General features: G+C 42.8%; 1 protein-coding gene across 3 annotated transcripts in view; it reads left to right on the top strand.

Moving 5' to 3' along the window:
* The window catches only part of bsnb (bassoon (presynaptic cytomatrix protein) b), a 65,686-nt gene extending 44,961 nt beyond the window's left edge, over nucleotides 1–20,725 (top strand). The window contains exons 4-14 of one of the 3 annotated variants that reach the window (XM_042406283.1): nucleotides 2,539–2,748; nucleotides 4,838–11,173; nucleotides 13,229–15,323; nucleotides 15,714–16,558; nucleotides 16,956–17,067; nucleotides 17,161–17,307; nucleotides 17,513–17,568; nucleotides 17,819–17,940; nucleotides 18,391–18,602; nucleotides 18,808–18,838; nucleotides 19,688–20,725. In XM_042406283.1, the coding sequence (XP_042262217.1) occupies nucleotides 2,539–2,748; nucleotides 4,838–11,173; nucleotides 13,229–15,323; nucleotides 15,714–16,558; nucleotides 16,956–17,067; nucleotides 17,161–17,307; nucleotides 17,513–17,553 (9,786 nt within the window). In that variant the 3' untranslated portion in view covers nucleotides 17,554–17,568; nucleotides 17,819–17,940; nucleotides 18,391–18,602; nucleotides 18,808–18,838; nucleotides 19,688–20,725. Of the gene's footprint in view, nucleotides 1–2,538; nucleotides 2,749–4,837; nucleotides 11,174–13,228; nucleotides 15,324–15,713; nucleotides 16,559–16,955; nucleotides 17,068–17,160; nucleotides 17,308–17,512; nucleotides 17,569–17,818; nucleotides 17,941–18,390; nucleotides 18,607–18,763; nucleotides 18,839–19,687 lie in introns of all 3 variants that reach the window. The other 2 variants (XM_042406284.1, XM_042406285.1) reach the window with 2 other exon arrangements.
* The last annotated feature ends 3,417 nt before the right edge of the window (nucleotides 20,726–24,142 follow it).

The raw sequence follows: 24,142 nt of genomic DNA, 5'->3' as shown, positions 1-24,142 counted from the left end.
CCAGGGAGTGTGGGACTCTCTCTGCTGAAAGTGTAAGTTGACAATATGTCAGAGCAGTGTATCTGTCACTTTGTTTTTTTGAGGTACTCCTGCCCTCTAATGGGCAGAAATGCCCTGTGGAGTTTACTAGCAAACAAACAAAGCTATGTTTACAGTCAGTTCAAATGTTCTTTCCTCATAAAACATTTGCAAAACCGATTTTTGGAGAAGTTGTATCCTGCACTGTTAACATCCGTGTTTGCTGGCTACCAGTCTTCTTCCTTGCCTATTGCTGTTGCATTGCTATTTTTCTTGGCACATTGCTGCAATTAACTCAATTGATGAAATAGCATAAAAGCATTGGCAGGAATGTGTATCTTGTCACATCCTCTTGAGCATGAGATACAAACTCGCTCTATGGTGCTACTACCAGTCACAAACTCCACAGGGCACATTTACTGCAGCTTTAAACATCTTAATATGCACAGGCAACTTTCACACCTCTTTTCGCAGTCTGTCCAATGATTCTCCAAAGATGATGAACAGCCTGATCTCAATGCAGATATTTCAACTCTGATAGCAAAATATTTATTTGTGAGCCTGTTTGTAAACAAAGGAAAACGTGCTATCTACAGTGCAGTGCTACTCATGTAAAAAGCCCTTTTTGTATGATTTATTAATTTCAGCATTTATTTTTAGCAATAATAACAAAATATAGTTAGTATTACATTTTTGCTTATCATCAACATTCATTATTCCACTAGCACTTTCTTCCTCTTTTTTCATCCTCTTCTTCCTCCTCCTACTCCTCCTCCTCCTCCTCCACCACCTCATCTTCCTTTTTCATTTCTCTCCTGGTAGGTTTTAGCTGTAGCTTTGTCTCCTACCACCCACTAACTATTATTTGTAGATTCTTTTGCCTTCATAAATCAGTTTTACAAGACAGTAGAAGTGGTCTGTGATTGTCTGTCATTCACTGCGGCTAATGAGCTAAACAGTGTTTTCTACAAGAACCCAGAGGACACACAAGGAGCCCTGAGAACAACAAATAATCAATCTCTCACTCACACACACAGACACCCTGATCGATTTCTCACATACATTTATACATTTTAGTATAACGTGTAAAAGAAGACAGACTGTGTCCTACCTTCAGACCGTATCACTGAAGTTTTGTCTGTCAAACGCTGGTCTCTGGGGTCTCTAGATTAAGATCTCTATCATGCTGTTAGGATGTTCCTTGCTGACTAAACGATTGTCACTCTCTGACTATCTCTCTTTGTCTTGCTTGTAATGGAGGCTTTTCTCAGTCATTTATATTTTTCCAGCGGATAACTCCCTCTTTGTCAGACATTTGACAGAAGTGACAGAATCCCAATAACTCCTACTAGTACTGATTGTATTTGATAGTTGTAATATTTAATGGCATTTGAAAAAATAAATAATTTATTATTTATGTCAGCTTCTCTGGCATCTTGACTGTTAGGGCTGCAGTAAAGATGTCCTCTGATATAGTCATTGAACACCTGCATAGTTTTTATTTATTAGCTGATCCTGAGATTGTGTGTGAATTCCATCTTCTGTATTTATGCTTTTGACGTCAAAGTATGACGCCAATAAAAGAAATGATTGATTTGGTAGATGGTAATTGGCAATAGAGGTGTTTATGAGGTTATTTGTTTTATTGAATGCGTCTGTGACACAATAACACTGCCTCTTTAAGCCTGAGGCACAGATGATTATCGCAGAAAAGGAGGGCTGGGTTACAAACATGGTGCTGCCATCTCTCTTTTCAACTTTCATAACCTGTAATATAACCATTTTTTTCCATTGAGCAGTTTCATCGATCTGCTGCATTGACCTGAAATTGAATCTGTTCGTGTTAATATCCTGTCTTTGATGGGTTTTGATCTAGATGTTAACTACCTCCAAAGATAGGGTTCAGTGCAGATAATTGTGAAGGACGAATCCTACTCATGCAGATACAGGGGTATTCTGAGGGCTCTGTAGAAGGTCTAATGATCATTGCACCTCTCCAATCTAATATCAGATGTGTTAATTAGTATTCACACAGCACTCTTCCTCTGGGTACCCTGTTTGAGAGTGCTTAATGTTGTCAAATGATTAAGTCTTCTCGAAGAGATGAAAGGCCTTGTTTGGACAGGCTTTCAAATATTCAGTTTTTCAGACTTGCTGTACTTAGTCCTTGGCAGTCCATGACCGTTTATAAAGCAACAACTTTCTAATTCAATTTATTTAACTAACAGACATATTTATATCCATTCAATCATCTTAGAGTAATACAATAATGTGTTGACACAATGTTGAGCATATTTTATGTATTTAGAGTCAGATTGTCACCCATTTAAAGGGTTTCCCTTTTGGTTTACTCATTGTTGGTACCAGCTGGAATCCAGGTGACTCTAAGAAAACTCTGAGTGTGAAACTTATGTTTTGCTGATGTACATGAATAATAGAGTTTGATACAAGAAACCATGTGCTTTTGACTTATATGTCAACATTCCTGATTGCTGTTGTCTTTGTGTTTTTTTGTTTCAGAAGAAAGAATGGCTGTGCTTGAACTGCCAGACGCAGCGGGCTCTGTCAGGAAGCTTGGGAGATATTCCAGCTCCTGTCACACAGCCATCGGGATCCCCCCGGGCACCTGCTGCAGCCAATCAACAACCACCTCAGCAGAAAGGGCCCAGTCAACTTTCAGGGCCTAGGCCCACAGGTCCTGAACAACAACAGAAACCACCGGGTCCCCAAGTAAGTGGCCCTGTGTCTCTTATGAAACAGGCTGGGCCTGCCCCTCAAACCAAGGGGCTAAGCCAAGCTTCCCCTCAAACCAAGGGTTCTGCCCAATCTGTTCCTCAACCCAAAGGTTCAACTCAGTCACCTTCTCAAACTAAGGGTCCAACACAATCCTCAGCTCAGAGTAAGGGACCTGGTCAAATTAAAGGTCCCAGTCAGTCACATGCTCAAAGTAAGGGCCCTGCTCAGGCCGCTAACCAAATAAAGGGCCCGAGCCAGGCCAAAGGGCAGACTCAGACAAAGGGATCTGCTCAGCCCTCTGCCCAGACTAAGGGTCCTTCTCATCCTTCTGGTGCCAAACCTTCATCTACCCCTGGTAAAGCAGCATCCAGTTATGCCAAGGGGTCTCCCACCCCTTCAAAAACAGCACCTACTCAGTCTAAACCCACAGGTAACAACCAGACACGCAAACAGCCGCAGAGCCAGGAGAAGACTAAGGTCACCTCTAAATCTCTAAAAGAAGACATCAAGGCCTCACCAAAGAAGGCACTGTCAGAGACTGTCACTTCACCAAGAGACATGAAGATAGCTGAAGATGCACAGAAGTCAAGACACCATGAAGTGAGCTACCTGCAACCTCTTCGCCTTCACTTGTTACTCTTGATTCACCATTTTGATTTTTTTTTTTGCTTTGTTCGAATAATTGTAACCATTTCTCAGAATCATCATCGCCAATATTGTCATCATCATCGTCATCATCATCAACATTATCATTATCATTATCATCATCATCATCAGTTAATAATAATTTTAATCTTTTATTCCACATCACTGTTGTCGCTGTTATGAGATCATGATCTCTATCTAGTTTTTTTCTACTTCTTCGTCCTCATCTTAATCATAATTTTTGTAGTTTACACATTTGTTTTCTGTTTTTACAATTGCTCTTTTCTAAGATCTTGTTCTTCTTATTTCTTCTTTACTTCCGCTACCATCATCGTCATCATTCCAACATCACATTTAATCCACAGCACTACCAAAGTTAATTAGTAGTAGTTATCATCAACTGGTACTATTACCATCATGTAATAGCAGTTATTGCATGTAAGTGTTTCATAATAACATCATCACTTGTTTATCAACAATTAATTATTCCTACTTTCCTTTTCTTCATCATCATAATGTTATCATCACAGTCTTCATTATCATCATCATCATCCTTACCATCATCATCGTCGTCATCATTGTCTCAGTGGCCATTCCTCATCTTCAGCCTGTTCCCCCATTTCTCCCACTTGTTTTGTACACTTCTATTTTATTTGTATCAAACACAAGCTTTTTGTTTAGTGTGACACTTCGTGATGACAGTTTAAGCATTCTAAGCATGTTCGTTATTCTTCAGCGGTTCGAAGAATGCAATGTAGAATGCGTCAAAGATGGCGATCAAGCATGTAACCAAATGACATTTGTCTGTAGATGTTTGTATGTTCAACTGTCTATTTTATTCACTTTGTGTGTCAGTGTATTTATCATCTGTTTGAACATAACATTGAAAGGCAAACTCAACCCACATCAATAGAATATGGTCAATAGTTTTAATAAACTACAAAATAAAATTGTATTCACAAACAAAACAAAAACTCTGATCAGGATTCAGACTGATTATCCTGTTGTGCCCTTTCTATATTTGCAAAATGTAATTAAAAAATGTATAAATGTTGCTTGGTTGTAACTGTGTACAAAGTCAAATTTGCTTGATTTCTAAAACCAAAATGCAATACACAGTAAATATTTGGGTTGATTTTACGTTTAAGTGTTACTATATCTGGTTGTTTGATTAAGGGTTGGTTCTTTTCAATGTAATTATTCTCTAATATCTTAGTATTAGAGACTATTTCATCTGTATTAGGTCCAGTGCATTAATTTTACTCCCTATTATCTAAAAATGCTCATAAAAATGTCACTGCTGATGAGTTTGATGAAATAGTGTGATACAAGCTGTGCACCAAGGCTTGTAATAGACCTTACCATGAGTAAATTTAGGAAAAAATAATGATTTTTTTTTGCATCTGACCTCTCTCCTCCTTTTTCTTTCTTTCTGTAGGATTCCAACAAATCAAGTACACAGAGTTTAAGCGACACCGGCTACTCCTCAGATGGGATCTCCAGCTCTCAAGGCGAGATTACAGGCCAGATCCAGGAAGAAGGAATCAAGCTCAATGAAAGAGGTGCTTCCATTCCCTCAGAAATCACCAAGCTAGAGAGCTCCATGAAGCCTCTACTAGAGTCAAAGACTGCCTCAGACCAGAAGCACAGGCCACATTCACTGTCCGTTGGACAGGAACGGGATTACAATCCTGATGATGATGCAGCAAGGGATGAATCAGAGGATGACCTCAGCTGTAAGCTTCGCCATGATTATGTGGAAGATAGCAGTGAAAGTGGTCTCTCACCATTGCCAGTGAGACAAAAGAAGACACATAAGGATTTAACAGATGAGGAGTTCATGAGGAGGCAAATTATGGAAATGAGTGCTGATGAAGAAGAGGTGGAAGAATATGGAAACCAGAAAACTAAAAGGGCACATAAAACCAGTGGGGATTTGAGCAAAGAGAGACGACGACTCTCTCACCATTCTAATAGTTTTGAGGATGACACCAAGGTTTCAGAAGGTGTTTATAAGGCAAATGAAGAAGAGGATGTTGTAATGGCAGGAGGCCTTCGGCGCTTTAAGACCATCGAGCTGAATAACACCAACAGCTACAACCGAGACATGGAGCTCAGTACTGAGCATGACCTACGAGAACCAGAGCTAGAGATGGAGAGTCTGACTGGTTCTCCAGAGGAGCGATCGAAGGGGGAATATTCATCCACTCTACCTGCCACCACTCCCAGCTACACCTCTGGAACATCTCCCACATCTGTGTCATCAATGGAGGATGACAGCGACAGCAGCCCTAGTCGAAGGGCAAGACTAGAGGAAGCGAAGCAACAGAGGAAGGCTCGACATCGCTCCCATGGGCCACTGCTGCCCACTATTGAGGACTCATCTGAGGAGGATGAGCTCAGAGAGGAGGAAGAACTACTTAGAGAACAGGAGCAGATGAGAGATCTAGAGCAACAGAGGATCCGAAGCACTGCTCGAAAAACAAAGAGGGATAAAGAAGAGCTACGGGCACAGAGACGCAGGGAAAGATCCAAAACTCCCCCCAGTAATCTCTCTCCAATTGAGGATGCATCACCAACAGAGGAGCTGAGACAGGCTGCTGAGATGGAGGAGCTTCACAGATCTTCATGTTCTGAATACTCACCTTCTATGGACTCTGAAGCAGAGGGCTTTGAGATGATTGGTGGAAAGCTCTACAAATCAGGAAATGAATATAACCTTCCAACTTTTACATCACTCTACTCCCCTACAGAAAAGACAGCAGCATTGTCACCATCTGATAAAACACTAAAAAGTGCAGAGGAGGTCTATGAGGAGATGATGAAGAAAGCCCAGCTCATACAGAGGCAAGGACAAATGGTTTCTCAACAGAAAGGTGCCTCTCAACTTGACAGTAAACAACATCTTGAAGCAGGAACTGTCTTAACCCCTGGCTCAAGCCCTACCCAGGTTACTGCACCTGTTTCCTTCTCCACAACTGGGAGTGACCCAAGAATCCCTGGAATTCATGCAGCACAACATCTATCAAAAGAAACACAAAATAGGATGATGACACAGAGTGCCAAAATTGAAGGTGTTGTTGGAGTTGCCACAACCAAAGCCCAAGTCAGTCAGACTGCCACATCTCGAAATGCAGGTAGCACAGTGTCTGCCAGCAACAGAACAGGCTCCCAGAGGCCAACACAGGCATCACCCGACCCTGGAGCATCTTCGTTAACCTCCAAAGTCTTCTCCCTTTTCAAAGGCCCTAGCCCCCCAGTCTCCCCCACCACTTCTCCTGCACAAAGCCCAACACATACACCGTCCGTGCGACCCACTGGTGGTAGCGGCAGGCAGTTGCCATCCTTGCCTGGTGGTCCAACATCAGCTGCAGCTTCCCATGGAGCTCAGGCAACTCAAAGGGCAATTTCACCACGTCTTGCACGACAGCAGTCCTCTCAAGATTCACCAGTGATGGTGATAACACTAGGCTCTGAAACAACTAGTCCTGCCAAGCCACTTACTGTAAATTCATCTACTTCCCCTTTGTCATCACCAACACAGGTCAGCTGTAAAACCTTGTATAGCTCCCAGCCCCCTTCAACAAGTTCCCCAACATCACCACAAATGCATCCATCACAACAGTCTCCTAAACATCCTTCACAGATGGCTCAAAATGTTGAAAAAGCAACTGTTGGTATTAGCACCACAACTGCACACAGTCGTGGATCAATATCTATGGAAAATATATCTCTATGTAAAATCTCAAATATTCCAGGCACTTCAATGGTTGTGGGCCAGGGCCAAACACATCCAGGTACTAATGTGGTGGATCTGAGAGCCCCAATGAGGCCTGCCCCAATTATAATGACAGACCAAGGGATGGACCTAACATCCCTGGCCGCTGATACAAGAAGATACTCTTTAGGAGCAGAGCAGCCATCTAGTCGACACACAGCAGTGCAACCTCTTATCATGAATTTGAATGCACAAGAGCAACCACACATATCTGTATCAACACCGACAACAGTTAGTGTCACAGTAGCAGGATCTATGTTCATGTCCCAACCCAAGCAACCAGTTGTGTATGGAGATCCTTTGCAAAACCGTGTAGATCTGGGGCAGGGTGTTGGATCAGCAGTGTGTTTAACCCAGAGTAAGCCAACAATTACAGACCCCTCTATTCCCAAAATTGACGCCTGCCTGGAGAACCTGGGTCTCCAACAGCAGCAACTGCAGTTACAGCAGCAGAAGCTCCTGCAGCAGCAACAGCTTCTTGAGCAACAGCTCCAACAGCACCAACAGCAATCCTCTTTTGCTCGTTACAATTTAGCTAATCAGGTCCAGCCATTGCTGATGAAAAAGGATCTTGTAGTGAGCCAGACAAGCAGTGCCCAGCCTGTAGTGACTGCTAGTGCCATTCCTAGAGTAGCTCCACAGTCAGTGTCTGGGGCTCCTGCTTCTAATGAAATCTATGGTGGAGTTGCCTTAGAGCTACAAAACAAGCCGACAGTAATGAACTTGTCCACAGGCAAACCCCATGTTATGATGGTGCAACTTGATGAAAGTAACACATCCCAGGCGGGCACAGTGACTCAGTTGGTGAAGCGAGAGGAACCTCCTCCCCCTCCTCAGGTCTTGGATCTCACTGGACAGATCAAACCAGAAAACCAAGTGGCTTGTTGTGATGTTGTTTACAAATTGCCCTTTGCTGGTTCCTGTACAGGGTCATTCACTCAGAAGCCTACAACAGTATCCTCAGATAAAAACCCCACCACTGAAACCTCTCAAGCAGCCCATTCTCCCCATCCACCTCACTACAATGTCAGCCAACAACAACAGAAGCAGCCTCAAGCTACACAGGGAGTAACAGAGGAACATAAACCATATCAACCACCCATAGTCCCCTCAGGAAGAATACAACCTTCGATGTCTGATACTAATCTGCCTTCCATGAATGATGCTGGTCAGTATCAGAGTAATGTCCAGGGAGGTCTGGCAGTAGATCTTAGCAGCATGAATCAGGCTTATGATGGTGCATACCTTGGCATGGGAGCACAGTATGGATCTTACACAGACTTGCGTCACCAAGGAGATTTTGCAGGCCCCTCATTACCCCTTCGCCGATATGGCTCCATGTCAAATATCAATTCTGAACATGCCTACAGTTCACGTGACCTAACAGGATCACAGGATTCCAACCTGGCTCAGTACAGTGCAACCACTGCCAGGGAGATCAGTCGGATGTGTGCAGCTCTTAACTCAGTGGACCAGTTTGGGAGTCGGTATGGAAATAACCCTGAATTGGTACCTTATGGGGCTGGAAGGGGTGGGCCTTTAGGTAGGCTAAATCTCCAGCAAAGCTTAGCATCAATAAGAGCAAACCTACTGTATGGCCCAGATGGAAGACCAACGGCAAACAGCCAAACCCTAACAAACCTAATTAATGCTAGACAAGCAAGTATACGCGCCTTGTACCCTGCTGCTATGAGAGGAGGTGATGGCATGATATATTCTACCATAAACACTCCCATAGCCTCTACCTTGCCAATTACCACCCAGCCTGCCTCTGTCCTGCGTCCCATGCCTAGAGGCATTTACAGACCATACCCAACAGGTGTAACTGCTGTACCATTGGCTAGCCTCACCAGGTTGCCTCAAGTGGCTCCCAGAATGCCTCTGTCCACACAGGGACCATATTCCTACCCTCCTCCAAACCAGTATCCTACTTCAGCCACACCATCAGGCAGTGTGCCCACTGCAAGCAGTTCACACCAGGAAACTCCTGTGTACCTTGGAAAGCCTTTAACAACAGTTGCTGCGCAAACAGCTACAACCATTCCACCAACCCAACCTGCAGCACACACAGGAGCACAAAATGTACCAGCACCTGGTATGCAAACCACAGGGGATCAACAGACAGACCGAACTCAACTTACCTCGCAGAGTGTTCCGTCCATCTCTCAAGCTCAAGGACAACCTCCAGCTGTCCAGCCAGTGCAAGCCCAAATGCAGCCACAGCAGTTACCAACTCAAACTGAACCTTTATCTTTAACTCAAACACAATCTCAAGTTCAACCCATCAGTAAACCTCAACCATTAGTTTTGCCACAGGGCCAGCCACAAGCAACAGTTACTGCCCTAGCACAAAGTTCCAAACTTTCTCCTCCCACTGACGCACAGAAAGGTAAGGAAGATGAGAGACTTAGTCAGCAACAAGAACACATGCTGCAGCTAGAGCGAGAGCGGGTTGAATTGGAGAAATTACGGCAGCTGCGCCTACATGAGGAGCTTGAAAGAGATCGTATGGAGCTTCAGCGACACAGAGAAAAAGAACAACTACTTGTTCAGCGTGAGATTCAAGAACTTCAGACAATCAAACAGCAAGTCCTACAGCAACAGCAAGCTGAACGGGAGACCCAGCTCATCATGCAAAGAGAGCAACTGGCCCAGCAGAGAATGCAGCTTGAACAAATTCAGTCTCTGCAACAGCAGCTCCAGCAGCAATTGGAGGAGCAGAAAAGGCAAAAGACAGCAGCAGTGGAGGCAGCAGCTGCTGCTGCAGCAGCAGAGGCGGCTGCAGCATCAGCAGCAGCGGCAGCAGCAGCAACATCTGCACAGGGTGCTATACAAGGGGTAGTTGTTGGAGGAGGGCCCCCTCAAGGCTTTATTATCTGTGACCAGAGTGGTAGAGTTATTCAACAAGATGGACAGAGTGTTCAGTTTTGGCAGGATGGACAAGTGGTCCAAGCCGTGGTGGCTGCTCGACCTATTCATAGTTCTGCCTCTGAAATGTCTCTGAGAAGCAGTGACAAACAGGCTGATTCCAAGATTATGAAAAAGCAGAATTCTATGCCTCGGCTGAGGGATGGCTCAGAGGATGACTCTGTGAAGAGGATTACAGACAGTTGTGTGCAAACAGATGATGAAGATGGAGAGGACAGATTCATGAACAGACGCAGGAGAACAAGGCGTATTGCAGACTGTAGTGTGCAGACTGATGAGGAGGACCAGGCAGAGTGGGACCAGCAGCCAGTAAGGCGCAGGCGATCACGTGTATCGAAGCACTCTGAATCCAGCGGTGAGACTAAATCAGAAGGGTCATCTAAAGTGGCTTCTGCAAGTATAGCTATTCAGACCACAAATGATTCGTCATGCCAAACAGAGCCTGACCAACTAAGCAGGGTTTCACCTGCGATCCATATTACCATGGCAGAGACCTCAAAGGTTGACCTATTACATTACATAGCAGCCCCTGAAAGGACCCACAAAGGAGAGAGTCTGGCCTGCCAGACAGAACCAGAGTCTCAGTCTCAGGGTGTGGTCGCCCCTCAGCTGAGTGTCCCTACAACTATCAGTCCATACTCCACAAGTCTGCATATAGTAGGTGCGAACACATCTGACCCAACCTCTCCTAGACTCCAAGGAGTTGCTAAGTTTGAGAGGAGGAAACCAGACCCCCTGGAAATTGGCTATCAGCAGCAACAAAATGAGTCTCAATCTCGCCAGCCCCCCAAATCTCCTCAGGTTTTATACTCCCCAGTATCGCCATTGTCTCCTCATCGCATGTTGGAGACAACATTTGCCTCCCAGGAGAAGCTTAACAAGGCCCATGTTACACCCCAGCAAAAGGCCTTTACTGCTGAATCACCCCAGCGCCACCAGACCCTACCAAGACCGATAAAAAGTGTGCAGCGCTCCATGTCGGATCCCAAGCCTCTCAGTCCCACGTCAGAGGATCCTGCCAAGAACAGGTTCTCCCCATATCATCAGCAAGCTTTGTCCAACAGTCAGGTACGATATCTTCACCTTTTCTTGAAACAGAAATTACCAGTTACAATAAATAGTATGATGATAATAATTACAAAAATATTAGGTAAATGTATCCAGAAGAAATATCTGTTTTTAGAAATGCAGCCCACCCACAAAATTACAGTATATATAGCCTTTTGATCAGCTACAACAAATATGTTTTTGCTGCTGATATATAATATGTAGTGATGTCAATTTTCACATTTAAAAGTATTTTTTTACAAGGGATAATATGCTGTATGTTTTTTGTAGGAAAATAATTAAATTCATCATTTATTTGTAATGCATTTGGATTAGAGGTCACACTGACATGACATGACATGGCATATGCAGGATGTCCTAAAATTTGTCACATCTTTTGCACTTAAACTATCGTTTCATTATAAGGGCTACTATTGCCAAACCATATAAAAATAAATAAGTTCATTCCACATTTATAAGAACCAATTGCCATTTAGAGACACAGTTAGATACAAATTTTAATTAAGTTAATATTTGTCTTGTTCAGTGTCCAAAATAATGAACTGTTTTTCTACATTATAAAAGTAGTCAATTAATTGTCTGAAAAGAAAACAAAATAAATATATGTACTGTGTATGCAGGATATGCTTTGTGTGGTCATAGATGATCACACAGGATCTGGCATCGGAGGAAGTGACAGAATGTTCCCATGAGAGCAGCTGGCCATGCCAGAAAAGCTTTTCCCATCATCCTTTTCTGCTGTATCTCCTCCCTTATCTTTCCCCTTTCTACTCTTTCAGTCTGTTTTCTCTCTCTCTCTCTCTCTCTCTTTCTCTCTCTTTCATGTCTTCTATATCTGGCAAACCCTTAAGAGTTGCCAGGGGGACACACAATGTGTAGAAATCCTGGTGGTGCTTTGCTGTCTTCCTGATTGTTAGCAGCTGGTCAAAGTAAATTAACATTGCTTTGCACTTAGGCCAAAATTAGTCTGAGAAGCAAACATAGAAATCCGATTTCAGGCATTTTGCGCATTTGTACTTCTAATCTTAAGTGTTAGCGTTTCATACTCGGCTCTCTTGTGGATACTTAAAAAGTCACCATGGATGTACCCAACACAACTAATTTGTAAGTAATAGACTAGCATAGATATATTTTAAGTTGTCTTTTCATTTGTAATGTTGAAATTTGTAATGACTGTTCTTACCTGCATGCCATGCATATTTTGAGCAGTGTCTAAAAGGGGAAAATATGGTGGATATTTGATTAAAGGAGTATAGGGAAATTTAAGTTTTAACATATGTCTGAAAATACATTTGAATGAAAAAGACTCAAAACACAATTGCTTCATTATTTTCTGATGTTCCCTGGCAATATGGAAAATGTTTTACCATTACATGCTTTTGTTTGCATTTACTGAGCTAATCAAACACACATTTCTTTGTTCAGTATTTTGTTCAATTTAAAATGATTCTGTATTCATGTATGAAATGTAGGATACATGAATGTAATGAATATTTTTTTAGCAAATTAGATGTATAGTAGATGTGAATTGAAAAAGCACAATTGCTGTTTGGTCAAACACACTTATTAGTACTGGTAAAGATACATTTGACTAATATTTAATATATTGCATTTACTTGTTTAGAATAACAACCAACATGGCTAAATTGTACTTCTAAATTGTACTCCAATACTTTGCAGTATTGTTATGTAATAGAGGTGCTTTGTGTTGACTACCTTGACTGCCACGTCTAAACATTTTACTTAACATTATTAATCAGTGATGGAAAATGTCACTTAGTGTCATTGGCTTCAGTGAAACAACATTTTAATCAATATAATGAAATCAAACTATGTAATTCAACTACTGATGAAGGTAACCTCTCTGTTGTGCATAGGTCAATTAATATCCAGTTGACAACATATCAGGTTTCATAGTTCTTCACTTAGGTCTAGGGATGAAGAAATGTTCAGACCCTCTATGAGTACCGAATGTACAGTAATGAGTCTAATTTACATAAACACATTCTGTTTATAGCTCAGTGTTTGCTGATGTGTCTCTCTCCCTCCTAGCAGATGGCCTCCCTGCAGCAGCAGCAGAACTCTCTGATGAGGAAAGTAAAGAGGACTCTCCCCAGCCCCCCTCCAGAGGAGACTCCGCTCCCCATTGTTACTCCAGCACAAATGTACAGCTCTCCTGGCATGCCCCAGAGGGTCCTACCCAGACCTGCCCAGGGAGTCACCAAGGCTGGCCTGCTGAGTGAACTGAAAGCTGTGGAACAAGAGTCATCTAAGCTCCGAAAGCAGCAAGCTGAACTGGAGGAGGAAGAGAAAGAGATTGATGCTAAGTTGCGTTACTTGGAACTAGGTATCACCCAACGTAAGGAGACCATGGTGAAGGAGAGGGAGAGGAGAGAGCTGGCTTACCTGCGATGTATGGGTGACGCTCGAGACTACATGTCAGACAGCGAGCTCAATAACCTCAGGATGGCAGCTGCCACAGCAACTTTTGATGCTAATGGTCTGCTGACACGGCCGAGCACTGCACCACTGAGTCAGTTTACTAATGACCTCAATGCAACCTCTCAGTATCCCTCAACTTCATCATATATGTCCTATCCATACCCTCAAAGTCAACCATCAATGCAGCAGCCTGGCTCTGCTTACCAACAGATAGGTTTCCAACCTCCTCAGTACCCTTCATCCTCTGCACCTCAGCCAGGAACATTCCAGCCCCATCCCCCACCAGGCCCTGGCTACCAGAACCAGGGAACCTATTCCTCCCGCACGTATACTCAGTCCACTTACCAGACAGACCTTGCCATGCAGCAGCATGGTCACCAGGGCTTCCAACCACCCGGTCAGCCTATGCCAGGCCAGAGCCTTCCTTATCCCACCCACAGCTCCTACCAACCTGGCCTCTCCTACCAGCCCCAGGCAGAAATCCTTACAGTCCACCAAAGACCACGGCAAACCTCTTTGGCTGACCTTGAGCAGAAAATCCCCACCAACTATGAGGTCATCAGCAACCCAGCAGTGTCAGTGGCCACATCAGCTCCAGATACTAACTTTGGCTCAGTTTACAGCAATGCTTATGGACAATACCGCCCACCAGAGCCTGGCCTGACTCACTCTGTGGACAGTCCCACATCTGCTTATGCCTCAGATGGACTCTACACCTCTAACTTGGAGCAGAATATTCCTCGGAACTATGTCATGATTGATGACATCAGTGAGTTGACGAAAGACAACACTAGCCAACCCACTGATGCTTTAGGTCATCCTGTGGGAGGGCGGTATCGCAGTGAGAATGGTCCTGCTCGTGGGAGTGCCTATGGTAGGCCTGAAGATGAGCCTGTGGATGCTTATGGCAGACCAACAGGCACAACAGGTTACCAGAGCACAGTGGACAGCCGCACCAGCACCACAGTGAGTGGAGGATCTTCTTATTACTATGATGATTATAAACACACATCACGGAGCAGCTCCAGTAGCCACAAACTCACACCCAAAAATCTTGCCCCTGCGGTAGTCTCCTCTAAACGTAGTAAGCACCGGAAGCAAGGAATGGAGCAGAAGATTTCTAAATTCTCCCCTATTGAAGAGGCACGGGATGTGGAGTCAGACCTTGCCTCTTACACCATGACAACATCAACAGGGGGCAGTTGCACAGTTGTGTCCAGGTCCAAGAAGCTTCAGGATGATGTCACATACGGGATGAAGAAGAATGCATATGACCAGCAGAAATATTACGGTACCAGTCGTGAGGGTCTTGAGGAGGAGGACCGTATGTACAGTTCTGGTAGGTCCAGGTCTACTGGATATGGTATGGACAAGATTTCCTCCAGAGATGGTACAGGCCACAGGAGTAAATCCTATGAAAGGGATGCCATGGAAAGGTCTCAGAGAAGCAGCCGCAGTGGAAGGCCGCCCATGCGCAGCCAGAATTCAGAGGAGGAGAGCCCACTCAGTCCTGTTGGAAAGCCTGTAGGCATGGGAAGAGGCTCTGGAGTGTCAGATGCCCATGATGTGAGGAACCAGTATGGCTCCAGCCATTCGCTGCCAGATGTGCAGGACCACCACAAGAAGGATCTGCCAAGGAGTCATGTCTATAAACCAGATGACCCTTACCTTGTAGATGACATGCACTGTGCTGTTTCTGACAGTGAAGGTAACTGGTGCTGAATAATTTGTTCTGTCTGACACTTGTTTGTCACACCTTTAAAGTGCGCTGGAAAGAGACTGCATGCCAAGAGTGGAATTTTGAGAAGAGCGTCATTATATTATGTATTTTCTTTTTTATGGAATGTTCCCTATGTGAAATGAAGCCAAATATGCCTGTTTTATATTTAAGTTCTGCATGCATTTTTTGAGTGTGAGGTGGTGTCTTCTGTGTTTTAAGAATTCTTTTCCCCGTTGGATTCCTAAAAATGTGCATGGCTCTGGGAAGTGGAGCATGTTTTTTTCCAGTTATTTTGCATGGCTTCCATCTGCATGCTACTCCTCTCTGCACATAAAACACAAAAGTGACTGATAATAATATTTGTTTTGGTTTAAAAAGCCTATCATTTGGGCCAAGAGGAGACTGATTGGTTTGAGAAGCCAAGGGAGGCCCGTTCTGATCGCTCAAGACATCACGGAAGTGGAAGTCACTCATCTACAGGTAGGCGTAGTAAACACACCTACCATGATTATGACGAACCTCCAGAGGAATACTGTCCGCAGGATGAGCACAACCAACAGCGCCACTCCTCCTCCACATCATCACGAGACCACCGTCACCATGGCAGCAGCTCTGGGAGACACAGCTCTTCCCGCCACTCCTCAGAGGATCCCAGGTCCTCTCGTACTTCCAGGACACACCCCAAAGACCCATCTGGCCGCACTGATGGCAGGGGAGCCTCATCTACACAGAGGAGGAGTGGTCCAGACTCCCGTTCCGCGCAAGGAAGCCCTCGGAACTCAGGAGACTTCTCTCGTGACCCAGCATCTGGTCATCACCATGGCACTGGAGGAAGGAGCCAGAGACCACAAGGAGATCGCACAACCCCCAGGAGGCAGGACCCCTCTGCTGCAGGACCTAAACCGCAGCAGCAGCAGCAGCCACCTCAGGGCCATGCTGGGCAGCAGCGGTCGGGTGGTCAAGGCCAGTCTGGGAGACATCCAGGCTCTGAACCACTTGATGGCACTCAGCAGGCCCAGCAGCAGCAGCAGCAGCAGCAGCAGAGTGCACAACAGCAGCAGCAGCAACCACTGCAGCACAGTCAGACCCCTCAGAGCAACCAGCCCACAACAACCACTGCAGGAGCTGGACAAGCACAGCAGCAGCCCAAAACCAGCCAAGCACCTCCACAGGGTCGCCAGCCAGGAGTAGGGTCTGCAGCAGGGCAGCCAGCAGCCACAGCGGTTAGTAGAATGCCAGTTTTAATTAACCTACATTAAATAAACCTACTTGATGTTCTTAAGAATGTGCTACTTAAATTTCCTGTGTAATGCAGTAATTTCTTATTATAATATTGGCAATAAGATAATTATGATGAGGAAAACAATTAAACAGACATAAACTTGAAAATTGTTTTAAATGTACCAAAAGAAACAACAGTTATTCATTTATATAAACTGTAAACTGACTTTTTTGGGAAATGGAGAGGGAAAATCAAGAATTACACTGAGAAAAAAAGGACTAAATGGCGTTTCTCTTCAAATAAAAAAATTTGTATGCAATCTCTCCACAAAATAATATGCAGAGGTAAAATTAAACTCTCCCCTAACTCCATATTTGTCTCTGCTTGATTAATAACAGGCAAAGATGGATGCTACACCTGCAGCAACTGCCACAGGAATGAAGCCTACAATGGGTGTCCCAACAGTACCTCAGACTACCAAAATTGCTACACCCCCTCTAACAGGCATTGGTAAGTCTCAGTTCCACCATTAACATAAACTACACAATGACTGCAAGCACACATCAACTTATATGTGATGACTATGTTGTTTGTTGTTTGCAGGCTCCAAAGCCGCCCCTGTTGGCATTGGTAGCAAACCCGGAGGTATAGGCAGTGCTGCAGCAGGACAGGCACCTGCTGAAGGGGAAAATGTTCTCACCAAAATCCTGCAAGGAGGGGCAGCAGAGCAGGCGGGAAAACTGGGAGATGGTACAGTCATTAATACATAAACTGACTTACAGCTTATATTTGGGTGTAGCTGCTGTTATAACCGCCATTGTTTATCTTTTGTTTTAAAAGTAAAATGCTTTAATGCAGAAAAAATGAAGTTACTGGAATTTCTTGAATGAGTATTTCACTGTTTGGGTGAGGTTGTTTTCTCATATTTACCTCCTTCTCTTTGTCATTCTCACAGCTTTGTCTGGCCTTGGGAAGAAGTTCACTTCATTTTGGTGAACTGAAGAGAGGAGGGTAAGTGAATCCATAGCTTTTTATGAAAGGTACAGGAATTAGCTACTCACAGTGTTTTTCTAACTTTTTAATTTAGATGCATGAGGTGATTTTAGGATGGGAGGCAACAGATGGCAGCCTGCTTATCAACAGAAATGATGAACTGCTTCCCTATTGTAATTTGCTGTCTGGATGTTTGGAAATTATAATGTACTGTATGTACTTATCGCTTTACATGTTTATTTTGAATCAACTGTGCTTTTTCTTTCAGGGTATGCAGAGTTGAAATGAGATGGATTGGTGGCTTTGTACTGGAAAAACCTATGAAACTGCATTAAACACATTTCACCATCACAGAGGAAATAAAGGAAGAGAGATATCCTGAGTGCATCAGTGAGTATCTCATCAACTCTTCTTTATCCCTTGAGAAATGAATATTGTCTTTGTGATAAATACTGTGTCACCTGCTCCACCAAGCAAGTGAAAACCATGTCATTGTAGAAAACTATTTTAAAATTTAATAATGTATTAACGCACTTTGTTTTATTCATGTAAAGCAAACACAGTAATGCAGTAACTTGTTAAACCAGTGATACTTTCAGTTCTACCCCGTTAGTTTTAGTTTTATTTAGTACACCGAGACTCCAAGCTGCACAAACATAGAATGCTGTCACACTTTGATTAATGGATTACGTGTTTTATCAGACGGATATTTACATAGATTAGCATAGTCTATGTCTGCATAATGAGAAGACTCAAGTAAAGTGATGACTCATTAAATGCTGTGATTGTGTATTCGGACTGATCTGCTGTACCTTTCCCTTACCCCAAATTACTGAACAGAGCTGGAATCAAAGGATGCCTTGTCAGCACTAAATTCTCCAGACATGGGCCAGCGATTGAAGTGAATTAAATAAGGGTGATTGCTTTGTCAGCATGGTGTTACAAGACATGAGCAGAAGACTGAGGGGACCTTAAAGTAAGTGGATGCCTTGACATGACTACAGTCCAGGAAGGATGATTGTAGAGATGTCTGATGCCTCATTGGACCCAAGGTAAGTAAGTAAAAAACATTCACATACATCTTTGTGTGTATATGTGTGTTCATGTATGTTTGCATGGCTGCATTACTGGCAGGCAAAATTTAGTTTTGTTGTTGTTGTCATTTGTTTTTGTTTGCTTCAGTGTTTTATTTATTGCTTCACTTCTGTGTCAGGTCAGATAATTAAAGTCATAGTCCGCTTGAACTTTCTCCTACAGAGATGAGAGGCCAAAGCCAAGAATAAAGGAGGTGAGCACTAGCACGGTTTACCTTCTGACTCCACACACTTCTAATAATCTGGGCCAAGCACACAGGGCTATAATTAGCCTGAGAAGGCTAACTGTGGCTTGGCTTTAATGTCACACACGCAAAGACACACAGGGACAAGAGCACATGCAGGCACACAGATTCATGACTCATGGTAAGCATCACTCATTATATGGAAGAATGAACTAATGAACTAATTCTGCTCAATAGAGCAGAGCTACAGAAGAGCAAATAAAGCAGATTTCAATGCATTTTATTTAGCTTCTAAATAAAGTACATTATACTGTGACTTGCACAGGATGAGGACGTTAAAGGGTTAATAGGAGGTCTAGCTGTCCTGCTTCCAGTGTTGACACTTAGGTTAATATCAGTTGCTGTGGCTGGGATTTCTGTGTCTATGGCCAGTCTGCGGATTCACTTGGGGAATGTGGAGATAAACTCAACTCAGTGCCTCTTTAAGCAGCAGGCCAGCCTGCTCATCCCGGTGGATTACTGCCGATACCAGCAGAGCAGGGCTATGATTGGCTGGAGTATCCTGTGAAGTAAGGGCGAGAAGGCTGGCAGAGCTGTGACATAAAATTGGCAGAAGGGTTTGGTCTATGTCAATGTGCTGTGTAATGCAAATTGCTCATAACAAAACATTTGTGATAGTCCCAATCTTTTCACCAGAACATTTCTTGATAAAAAAACAACTTGTTTTTATTCACATTGGTTTATTTTATATTGGAGCACTTTGTTTTGTGCGTGCATCTGGTCTGGTGAATTTGATATTGTGCATTAACAATTAATTTATTTCTGCTTACATTCACATTTTCACTGTCTTCATTTCAGGAGGACAACAACGGTCAATAATGAGGATGCAGCGACGCGGAGGAGAGAGGGGGAAGGGGAGTTCGAGTCCTGCTTCCCCTCCTCTTCTAGAGAGAGCCTCCTGGGATCTGTGTGACAGAAAAAAGGCCCACTAACAGAGGCACCTGGATATCATGGGAGAAATACAGCGTGTTTTGCCATGCGTGTCCCGCCTTTCAAACAGCTCACTAAAGGAAGCCTCAGAGCTCCCTCTACAGGCTTTCTAATGAAACACCACTCATGTCTGAGGATTGCACATCTGGCAAGGATATTTGATTCTACATTGATGTCTTCAGATTATTGTCATGCAAAACACAGTGAAAAAGAATGAAGAAAACAGATTTTCATAGGTTTTCCTTGTACCAAAGAGACCAACCTTAATGACACCACATACCTGGCGTAGGCCAGGTGTATCACGACAAAGACAACCAACCCGATGACTCCACTACAATCCTTGAATGCTTGGTTTCTCTGATCTCTACAGTACATTCCAGTTTAGGGAATTTGACCCTTTCTTTGAATGTGTTTTTATTTCTCCTCTTTTTGTTTTCAATGTCTACAGAATGCATTGTGTAAATGTAGACATGAGAATGCACGCACAAATATCTGAAAAACTGAAAAAAGAAGCCCATATCAATACTTTTTCACCACCTTTCAGATGCCACTAGTCATTAGCTGTAGGTTTATAGGGAAGGAAATTACTACCAGTGTGCCCACAAGTGTGAGATTCACACAGATGAGAGGACCAAATGAAAGAGTGGCCACGGCTCTTTATTAGCCATCGCAAAGCCATCATTATAGTCAGTCCCAGAGTCTTCTGGGACTCTATCCTTTTATTGATTTGTCTCATCTTTTTAGTTTCTTTTCATTTTTGCCTGATACTATCTGAATGGAAGAGCCTTATTCAGTACATGTTTTTACTTGTATACCTCATATGTTTTGAAACGTCCATATCATCATGCATTTCTTTTTACACAACTGTATACTATTGTATGTACATAAAACAAATCAGAGATCTAATAGTGTAAATTTGTCATTTGTGTATTTATGGAATCACTTTCCAGTGACTTTCTTTTTTTTTCTCTTGTTGTTCTGTGTTTTTCTTTGGTAAAACTTTATATTTTTCACTTTTTATTTTGTTTCAATCTCTGTTTTCTTGCATCAAATAATTTGCTTGTTGATTTTTAAAGCAATAGCATGCAGAAAATCGTATATAGCACAATGGTATAAATGTTGTTTAAATTAGTGATGGGAAATATCAAACACTTCTGTCGATAAATAGCCGTAATACAATTTGTCAGAGGGTTTACAACCACAGTACCGTGTCCAGATGTGCATGTTACGTGCAGATGCATAAGAGCATGCAGACTGGTACAAACACACTCACACAGACACTCTCTCTCTCTCTATCTCTTGCAAACACATGTGCACACACTATACTGTACAAGTTACACACTTCAGAGCCAAGGTTAATTGTGCTCTCCGTTCAACAGACCTGTTAACATCCAGCTGATTAATGAGGTTACCAATTCACCAACAAGATAATCTCACTAACAAGCTGGGGCCACTGCCTCTATTTGTGCAATGACACACACAAACACACACATTCACACACACACACACACACACACACACACACATACACGCATACAGATACAGGAGAGGATGAAAGCAATTATCAATTCAAATGTTCTATGCAATGACTCATTTTGAACCTGGAAGTGATTCAGCCTAAAACAGTTTATTATCATCATTGTATTCACAAGAAAATGACAAAATTATGAACTAAAATAGTGAAAAAAAAGGTCATGAAAAATGTTTTTACTTAGCAACTTGTCTGTATGAATTTGAATATTGAACTAGAATTGTTTTTATTTTCGTGGCATGTTTCGACCCCTCATTCCCCACATGGGGACTTGTTGCCAAAGGGTAAACTGTGTAGACTGTCAGTTTTGAATGTCCACCATCATGTTGCTTTGAAGCATGGGTTTGCTTGGCTTTGTCTGGCTGTTTGTAAGCCCTCATTCAGTTTTTGTGCGTTTTGGCTGACCTGGGCTCCTCAGTGTTTGGCTTGCAGTGACTGTCCGTGCTGCTATAAACCTGTGATACAGATGGTCAGCACTTCTCATTAATATGTGTCAATGTACATATTGGGTGTCAGTATAACCTGTGGGGTGAATGGAATGCTTCTATCGGATATTTCATTGTTGAATAAACCACTCTGCAGCCAAGCCATTGGAAAGGTGCATGATTAGATCTTATATGCTTGGAGGTTGTACCTGAATGAACACAGCGAGGCATGATTTCACCAAGGTTTGCCTAACGAACCTTGACTTTCACAGGCCAATGTAGAGAATATTGATGAGTAAAATGTTCAGCCAGTCATTCACAAATCAGGGCATGTCATTTTGAAAGCACAAGCCTGACTGGTAGCACTTGCTGCTCAGTGAAACGCAGAAACACGGAGGCTGTGTAACAGTGCCTCTAACTGAACAGTGTAAGATCCGTATCAAAACAAGAGGTGGAGATGCTATCTGGTCGATATGAGGTGCATGAGACAAAACAGCCTTTGGTGCAGCCGTCCAGATTGTCAGAAAAGGCAGACAGACACACATTCTTACTGTAAATACAAATTCATTCTTCTGTACAGCTTTTGAGTTTTGAGTACGGCTGTCATGTGCATCCCCATGCCGTATTTGCTGCCAACTTTTGTGTATAAAAGAATATTTATTACCACAATAATGAGGATGATGATGATACTAATGATGAGGATGATTATTATTATTATTATTATTATTATTGCATAAGCATAGTGTATGTGGCTGACTTGTATTGACTGTTTACAACAGTGGAACAAAACTTGTGTTCAGAAACATATCCAGTCTGTGTAGAGATTCTATACATATTGTGTTTGTACAACAAGAAGAAAAAACCTCCACGGCAATTGCAGAGTAGAATGCCTTTGTCAGACTATCAGGAGGTCTTTGATTTGATGGATATGATCTGCAAAGTGATAAGGGTTTACGAGAAGAAGCGGGGAAAAAAAAAAATGAAACAAAAAATCTGGAAAATGTCATTCACTGTTGTAAGTGCAATGGGCAAAACGTCAGTCGTGTATCCATTGTGAAACCTTGTGTTCTATTCAGTGTATTCCTGTAAACAGATAGAGTAAATTTTGGTGCATCATGTCAAGTAATGTGATTAATGAAAATATTGACCCTGCAATTTCCAAACAGAAAAGAATAAAAAGAAAATGAATATATTGTGGTTATTGTCTTCAGTCCTTGTGCACAGTATGTATGCATGTGTCACCTGTTTCCTTGCAGTATTGATAGAGACGCTTGGTAAGTTGTGTAGTAGCTTTGCTGCAGAGAGAGAAGAGAGATCAAGAATAAGACCTCAAAGGCAAAGAGACTGTTCAGATAAGACCAGGCTTTACGCACTGAAGCAGTGATGACTTATCCCGGTGTAGGTGGTAGGGAGGCAAGAGCAGCGAGAGGAGAAGCGTCTGCCAATGCACTGGGAGAGATGGAGGTGTGAGTGTGTGAAAACATGTGACTGAATCTGTATGTGTGCATCAGAAAAAGAGAGAGAAATGAAATAGTTCTTATATGTTTCTCTATTCACCACGCAGTTTAAACAGGCTTACCTTGATATATTAAGTGTGATATTGATGTTAAATCTGATTGTTCCCGATTTTCTCACACCATTTCAGTGTAAAAATATAAACATGTCTTTTTGCATTTATCTGGTGCCATATTATTGTCCATATCACACCAAATAGGGCAGAAACTGTGGAGCTGTTAATGCAATTGGAATTTGGTTCAGAAGAGAGCGAATGTGTTGTAGAAAGAAAGAAGAGGACTATCTATGAAGGTTAATCTATTAAATCATGTGATTTTTCTTCATCAGCTATTGTTTTGTGCATTCCCTGTTTTAATGGGTTGCGTATATTATGTTTCTTCATTTATGTCCAGCAAGTCCAGGACTTACCACTCCTTTATGAAGAGAACTTACAGTTACAGCACACTGCAGTGCAGGTCTAGTAGTTACTCAACAGCAGACTGCGCCTACAGTTTGTCATCCTGCTGTATTGTACATGAGCGTGGAGTGCTGCAGCACAGCGGAGGACTACTGTAACAAAGTTGAAGTGGCCATCGGGTTACTATGAAACCACAACCCATTCTGCAGCTCCCCTTACCCACATACAGTAGTGAGGCATCAATAGTCATATAGATCTTGGCTGCCCTCATCTGGTCAGACACAGAACTGGAAGCAGAGTGAAGTGAATAGCTAATTTAGCCTTAGGTGAATACAGGCATTTCAGAAATAAAACATTCACAGACTTACAAAAAACAAGTGTTCTCATGAATATTTACTGACACATTATTACTGTAGAAGTATAGTTACAGTAGTTAAACAACAGCATCTCGCTAC

The sequence above is a fragment of the Thunnus maccoyii genome, chromosome 3 (genome assembly GCF_910596095.1).
Source record: "Thunnus maccoyii chromosome 3, fThuMac1.1, whole genome shotgun sequence".
Classification (NCBI taxonomy): domain Eukaryota; kingdom Metazoa; phylum Chordata; class Actinopteri; order Scombriformes; family Scombridae; genus Thunnus; species Thunnus maccoyii.
The sequence above is the reverse complement of the archived record's forward strand: the minus strand, read 5'-3'. Positions and strand labels throughout refer to the sequence as shown.